Raw genomic sequence first — 7,679 nt, 5'->3', positions numbered from 1 at the left:
TATATATATATATATATATATATATATATATATATAAATAGTAAAAAGACATTTATAAAATATAAAAATGTACAAATATTAGAATAGAGTGAAAAAACTTCTCTGCCGCGAAACGAGAAATTCACGGAACAGCAAGAGACTCTGTTGTTCATGACAAAATTACAAACGGTCTGTGGCGGCTCTGTAATCCACGGCCTAAAGAGATATTTTAATAAGTGCTAAATTTTGTTTTTTGTAACAACAAAGAATCAAATGTAAATTTTGGAAAATTTTGACAGCCCTGCTATCTAATTTGTGTGTCCATATGCTGGAGAAACATTTCATGCAAAGTTTATTTATTTTATTAAACTTTGAAAGCATTATTTTTCATTATTGTGTACAGTCATGTATTCACTAAATACGTTTCCCTTGTACTTTGCATTTTTCTTTTACTGATACACTAACTTTTCCTCCTCTGGCAATTTTTAAACTTGTTTGCGATACTTCAGGACTTTTTATAATTAATGCGTGGATGAAAACAGACTTAATAAGGTCCACTCAACGTTGACATTTCTTCTCTTTGTAGAATCAGAAGGCACTGGGAAGAGGCGCAAAGAAAAATTTCCATACTAGATGACATTACATCGCAATGTCCGATCGTTTGGGGCAAATAACCAAGTCCAAGGATGGGAAAAGCAAGTATTCCTCACTCAGCCTATTTGACAAGTACAAGGGAAAATCAATAGAAACTCAGAAAAACGCAGGTAAGGTTGATTTTATTAATTACATTCTTTACATCTCCGTTACTATGTGTCAGTCCCATTGGTAATGTCACTCCTCTTGCTTTATCTTCCTCTGTTTCCTCTCCCAGTAGTTCCGCGACATGGCTTGCAGAGTCTTGGCAAAGTGGCCGCAGCCCGGCGCATGCCCCCACCTGCTCACCTGCCGAGCTTGAAGTCTGAAAACAAAGGAAACGATCCTAACGTGATTATTGTGCCGAAAGACGGTACAGGATGGGCAAACAAGCAGGAACAACCCGATCAAAAGAGGTAAGGAGACAAAGGTTAACACACTGTTGAAACTACTCTCTCATCTGATTATTATAACAAAGTTCAGGTAAATCCACTGTGCTAAATGTAATTATTATATATTTTAATGCACTATACTGTTTGTTGACAGCCAGGTTGTTGAACATTAAAAGAAAATTCAGTAAGTTAACTACTCTGGTTTCAATTGGAAGGTGCACTCTGAAAGACCAGCATCAACTTTAAACACTTTTATTCTTCTTAGAAAGCAGCATCATAAAAAAGCACAGTAGTATTGTAAAAGTCAATCTGTTGTTGCAAAGCTTAATACTATAAGATTAGAAAAAGGTGTTGTCCAGTCTGTCAGTCCTAGTCAGTCTAGATTATTGTGTTTCTGTGCCTTTTTATCAAGTAATTGTACCTTTTGGCCCACTTTGACCACATTTCACAAAACTTTTTTTTTTTTTTTTTTTTTTTTCTTTATTTGTAGTTCTATTGCATCAATCCCACAGCTGCCGGAGTTGCAGCCGCAGCTGGCTTTACAGAAATCTGTCTCCAATCTTCAGAAGCCCACACCAGTAGCCAACCAGGAGGTGTGTATGTGTAGCTATGGTTGTTTTTGCCATCATAAAGACTGTCTTTAAACTGCTGTCTCTTATTTAATCTTCAAAAAGCACTCTTTAACACACAACTACAAGACTTGTGCAGTTTTCATTAAATATATAAAGTCAGGAAAAAATGCCCCTTCTATACAAGAAAATTTACTGCAGTCTTGAAATAAATGTGACCGAACAAATGCAGTACAATCTGTCCTTTTAATAATCAGTGTTGTAGCGTCAAGCCGATATATTGGCGGGCCAATATTATCGGCCAATATTAGGCATTTCCCGATCTTTTTTTAATATTCATTCATCAGAATCATGTATAATGACAAATAAATGATTCTGATAAATTAATATTTAAAAAACAAAAACGGACTGTTAACCATGTTATGAGCGTTGGCGTTGCATAGTTTGTCCACCAGAGGGAACACTGATTTTTATTTTTGTTAATGTGTTTTTGTTCAAAGGACTTTTAGTTTCGTATCTTAAGTTTGTATTTTTATACATTTTATTTATCAGAACATTAATATATTTTGATGTTCTGTTGTCACAATAAAACAAATTATTATATTATTTTAGTGAGAACTAATAATAACTATAAATAACGTTAGGAAATCTGTTTTTTTTTGTAACGCGTTTTCTAGATATATATCATATATATATATATATATATATATATATATATATATATATTATATATATATATATATATATATTATTATAGATATATATATATATATGTATGTGTATATATATATATGTATATGATTTAAAAAAAAATGTTCGTATCGGTATCAGCCTTAAAAATCCTTTATCAGTCGGGCTCAACAATGTTGGTATTTGTTAGCAAATATACATTCTCCGTTTGTCCCAGTGTGTATTAAATACTTTCGGCTGTATTAGGGGTCTCAGTTTGACTCAGTGTGTCAGTTCTGTTCCAGTGTAGCTAACACAGAGAGAAGATCTATATAAAGTAGGCCGTTTTTAACCATGTTTTGTCAGGTACAAAACCCTCAAAGGTCAAAGAGACATGAATAATCAACAGATATTTGACTGTGACCTTGGTTTTCTTCATTTCCACAGAACACAAACACAGGTGGACCAAAGCAATGGGCCCAGCTAAATGGAAAGGCAGTAGAGCAAGATGGTGAGTCATCTCAGATTTATCTTTTTATAAAAGTGTATAAAATCAAATGGCATTGTAATGTTGTCCAGTCTGTGACCCCTGTAGGTCTTTGGCAATTGGCACAGCATTCTTCTGTTTGCGTAAGTCTGACAAACCGTTTTCTTTATGCAACTTTTTTCACCGACATCAGGTTCAAGGGCCTTAAACCGACTTCAGCCCTTCTCTCACGAGGAATTTCCCACACTGAAGGCAGCTGGAGAACAGGACAGGGCTGGCAAGGAAAGAAGCGGCTTCGATCCGTCGTATGGGCCCGGACCAAGCCTCCGCCCCCAGAGTAAGTCTTAATGCTCAGGTATTGGCAGACAGTCCCATAGATAAGATAAATGCCTGCTGAAAAGCAAATTATTAAATTGGTGCCAAGATTTTTGACATTAACGGCATTGACTAAAGAAAATGACTTCCAAGAATGGGAGGAAGAGAGGACTTTACTGTTTTTACAACCCAATGCTGTGTGTCTGGTGATGTAATGTTGTACTTGAGTATTTTTCAAGCAAGTAAAACTCCTCAACAGACAAGTATATTCTCGCTGATTTCCAGTTGCCACCCCTGGGTTGGGCAATTGTTTCTAGTTGCAAATGAAAATTCACCGGACAATTTGGAATGTTCTGGATTGGCTGTTTCAGTAGTACAGAGAGCACCAATCGACTTAGCACTACGCAATTATTTTCTGCCATTAGAGACATGGCGATAAGGTTACAAACAATGCGGTATTACTTTTAATTTCATATTTTGGCAGAGTAAATCATTCCATGTAGAATTAGTTCATCAATGTTTCTGAAATCTCCCTTTCCCCACTTCAAGATGTGACGAGCTGGAGGGAAGGTGGTGGCAGGAACCTTCAACCCTCAGCCCTGACCCTTGGCCTGCCAGCAGATCCTGAGGGTAAGCTCACGGCCCAGGGTGAGACTGGCTCCCCTCCAGCCTTATCCCACCCCCCTTCTGCCACCAGCACAACCTCTTCTAGTGTAGTGACTGCTCAGTCACCAGTCCTTGACCCCAAGGAGCCTTCCCTGCGACCCGCCCAGCCAGTCCGCAGAACAACCGTCCCTACTGCCCTGCAGTACCAGCTTCACCACACTTCAACTGCTGTCTACCATGACATGTTGCCTGCATTTGTAAGTACTCTGACTTCTTTAGGCCACTTTTTGTAAAACAAACAACAATAAAAAAGCATCAAAGACAGTCTGCTGGTTTTACTTGTACATAATTGGATGTTGAATATAGCTAGAAACGGCTCAAATCCTTTTGGTGGCTCCGTGTGTTTCTACTACAAACACATTGTTTCATCCTGTTGTTTTCAGATGTGCTCTAAAGAGACACGTGAAACCCCTGGTACCGACCATGTTCCGACCACCGTAGCTGCCCCAGCCCGATTTGACAGCAAACCCACTTTCAGACAGAACTACGCCAAATCTGAACTTGTTAAGTAAGTACATACACAATGTGAGAGCAGTTATACATTAAGTAGTTTTACCGAGAGGTTTGTGATGTTTGTCAATTGTTAATTTGTCTTTCTACCATCTCTGATTTCAGTGGTGATGTGAGAAGAGAGAACCGCTTTGTCCGCGCTACACCTCGACCCTCGTCTCAGCCCATCCGCAGGCCTGGTGACAGACCGCAACGCCCAGCTATCATTAATCCAGAGGACTTGAAGGATCTGGATGAGCTTGACAATGACTGCGAGGATGGATGGGCTGGTCAGTATTACTTGTTTAACTGCCTCTATCCCCCTCTTACAGGAGGCAGAATAAAAGATGAATGTTGAATGTGTGAAGTAAGTTTGTGTTACATTAAGTTTCTTCTTAAGCTTATGAATATTAACTGCTGCACTAGTGTGCATGTGACGTTTTGCTGAGTTAGTCATCATAAACGGCATTTATTACCATTTACTGCTCTGACTTCATTAATGAGTTTAGCTTCTGTAATGTGTAAGTTCACCAGTAAACAGCATGCCAATAGGATACAAAAGCCTGTTCCCATTGCTCTGTATCCCATCCTACATTCCTGCCGCTAACTGTTAGGTTTTTTGTTTTTTCAGGACTCCATGAGGAAGTTGATTATAGTGAGAAGCTTAAGTTCAGTGATGACGAAGAAGACCACCACGGTGAAAAAAACAGGATGTGGTGAGATCTCTTTTCTGGTAGCTTATTGCTCAAAATAGGCCCACATTCTTGTTTTCTGTCATTATTTTAAGGGTTCCTGGTTTAATTTTGAGCTGTTACTTTTTAGGGCTGAATGGGAGAGGGAGAACCAGCGTGACTGCCAATCCTCCCTAAATTCAGGTGAAGTGTCTTACCCCCAGGAGGGCCCTGACGAGAGCTATTCCTACCAACATCACCACCACGAGCCTCCCCGGAAGACCAACGGCAGATATCTCTCTGCAGACACACCGGTAACAATACACCATGCTATTTTTTCCCCTTTCATCTTCCTCCTCTGGGATGTCTTGTCTAAGATTAACTCATTATGATATCTACAGTTAAAACACTTCTTGTTCTCTTCCCCGCTGACTGGGGAGGGTAAGGCAACGCTACAGAGCATATGAGCATGTGTGGGCCTTCAAACACCGTTGAGTGAGACTCAAGATGACCTTGCAGTCACCATAGAGATATGTGTCTGACTACTTGTCACTTGCCATACCTTTTGCTATGTAAAAACGATGTGTTTCAATGTGAAAAATCTGTACGCTACACGTATCAAAGAAGGCACAATGCACCTTTTCCACAATCCATTCTTTTGGTCAAATGTTTCCACACCAAAACAAAAAGAAGAAATACGGAAATGACACAACAGCAAGAACGATGTCTGCAGCACACAAACAAGACACACAGAAACAGACAGGGAGAGTGGCATAAGACAAAAGGGACCAAACACACACACAGAAGTAAGAAGGCTATAGCACAAGTATACAGCATGGATTTCAAGGATTCAGCCATGCTGAGCCTATTGCCTAAAGTCTTTCCTGGCGCTCCAGTTATGTGAGCCATGGAGAGCTCCATAAATATTACCTCCAAAAAGGAAACTGTCCATGTACGAATAGTCATGAGGTGGTTTCCAACGTTTGCAATCATTCTTAGTTGCTGTAAGTCCAGCAAAAACGGCAAGTTTTAGAGAGGGCTGACCAATCATTCAGAACCAAAACACAAAGGACCAAAAATAATGTTTGTAACGATGGGAACCAAGAGGCCACCATCCTCTTTAATCTTCTGTAGAGTAGACATCTTAAGTCGTGGCTGCTTTCCTTTCCAGATAAATTTAGATACTGCTGATTGTAATTCATGCCAACAATCAGAAGGCGTAAAAAGAGGTAACATAGGGCTCATAATATTAATCCTGGGTAAAATATTAATCATAACCAGAGAGATACAGGCTTGAATAGACATGGGGAAACCCATCCATTTTTCCATATCATTCAAAACATTAAGAACAACAGAATAGTGCTCAACGGTATATGCTTAACAATCTGGTTTAAGCAGGGAAAAACCTCAATGCCTAAATATTTAAACTGCTTAACAATAGGGATGTTAGCAAAGATGTTTGAATTGGGAGCAGACTCCTTTAAATTAAGTAATTTTAAGGCCTAAAGTTTTCTTTTTTTTAGATTTTTAAATCTGACAATTCAGGGAGGATCCCATCAAAGCCCGATGATTTTTTTTCCCTTTGGCATATTCTGTTCTGCCACTCTTGATTCCTCTAAGGTGAGCAATTTATCTATGTTGGCTGATTCCTCTGCTGATAATTGAGGCACGTCAAGTTGATTTAACCAGCGGTCACCGTGGGATTTATCTAAAGTAACCTGATTCATACAAATTGGAATAAAATGTCTGAAAGGATTTATTTATTTCAACAGGGTCAGTTCTGATATTACCATTTGAAGATTTAATGGCGGGAATATCTGCGAAATGGTCACTGGACCTTAATCTCTGAAAGGAATAGCTCTGCCTTGTTCTATGAATTAGAAATTAAAGTTTCTGTTTCAATTTCTTTACTAGTGATTGTTCTAAAGCTATTTGATTAGGGAAATTGGTTTGCAACAATAAGTCTAATTCAGCTTTAAGGTTTTGTAGTTGAAGTGACCTAGTTTTGCGCGCATTATAGCAGAATAGTATGGTATTGCCTATCCTAATAAAAACCTTGTATCACGTCCCACAATAGCCTGGGGTCTTCTACAGTGCCATCTAACCGCACGTTGAGACAGACAGTCTGGGGTGGTTACACAGAGAACCCCAGTATGGAATAATCCATGGGATCAACAGCACCCCAAATATCTAAAAGACCCAAGCTACTGGCCCATGATTTCAAAGCATTTGTGGCTTAAGCTTGAACCCCAGTGACCTTTGCGTTTTGATTAATCAATATGTGGGTTCCACACAGTATTGTAGTCCGCACCAACTAAAAGAGAACAGTCCGTTAACTCCAGCATTTGATTGGTGAGCGTACCATAGAAACTGCTATCAAAAACATTAGGTGCATAAGCTGACACAAGTGCAATTTTTAACAAAACTTTAAGCAGAAGATTCCGTTTGGCAACAATGGCCACTCCTTTTGTTTTTGAGCTTGCTGAGGAGGATGCAATTGCATGATAAAATATATTGGCTAAACAGCCAGTATCAGCCTGTAGGAAATGGGTGCTGGCTTGCTTATGTGGGGCATTCAATCCATCACAGTTACAAAATAAAAATCTAAGATCACCTATTATGAAAAAAAGCTGCATTCTAAATGAACGTACATGTGGAAAAGCAAATTGCTACTGCCTTTCACTTTGTTAAATTCTAACAATATTGCATCCAAAGTTAAGTTCCTGAATGCACAAAACATGTAAAACACAGAACAAAAACAGACGAGACAATGATATAAAATGGAGAGCGAGAGAAGGGAGGGGGGGGG

General features: G+C 39.0%; 1 protein-coding gene across 5 annotated transcripts in view; it reads left to right on the top strand.

Annotated features, from left to right (window-relative positions):
- The window catches only part of prrc2b (proline-rich coiled-coil 2B), a 28,435-nt gene that overhangs the window by 4,636 nt on the left and 16,120 nt on the right, over positions 1-7,679 (top strand). For 4 of the 5 annotated variants that reach the window (XM_032539887.1, XM_032539888.1, XM_032539885.1 and 1 more), the window contains exons 2-11: positions 566-743; positions 851-1,028; positions 1,495-1,597; positions 2,690-2,753; positions 2,923-3,066; positions 3,594-3,907; positions 4,094-4,218; positions 4,326-4,489; positions 4,831-4,915; positions 5,022-5,184. In XM_032539887.1, coding sequence (XP_032395778.1) covers positions 629-743; positions 851-1,028; positions 1,495-1,597; positions 2,690-2,753; positions 2,923-3,066; positions 3,594-3,907; positions 4,094-4,218; positions 4,326-4,489; positions 4,831-4,915; positions 5,022-5,184 — 1,455 coding nt within the window. In that variant the 5' untranslated portion in view covers positions 566-628. The remainder of the gene's footprint in view (positions 1-565; positions 744-850; positions 1,029-1,494; positions 1,598-2,689; positions 2,754-2,922; positions 3,067-3,593; positions 3,908-4,093; positions 4,219-4,325; positions 4,490-4,830; positions 4,916-5,021; positions 5,185-7,679) is intronic. The other variant, XM_032539886.1, reaches the window with a different exon arrangement.

Source organism: Etheostoma spectabile, chromosome 16 (genome assembly GCF_008692095.1).
Source record: "Etheostoma spectabile isolate EspeVRDwgs_2016 chromosome 16, UIUC_Espe_1.0, whole genome shotgun sequence".
NCBI lineage: Eukaryota > Metazoa > Chordata > Actinopteri > Perciformes > Percidae > Etheostoma > Etheostoma spectabile.
Note: the sequence above shows the minus strand (reverse complement) of the source record. Positions and strands in the feature narration are given on the sequence as shown.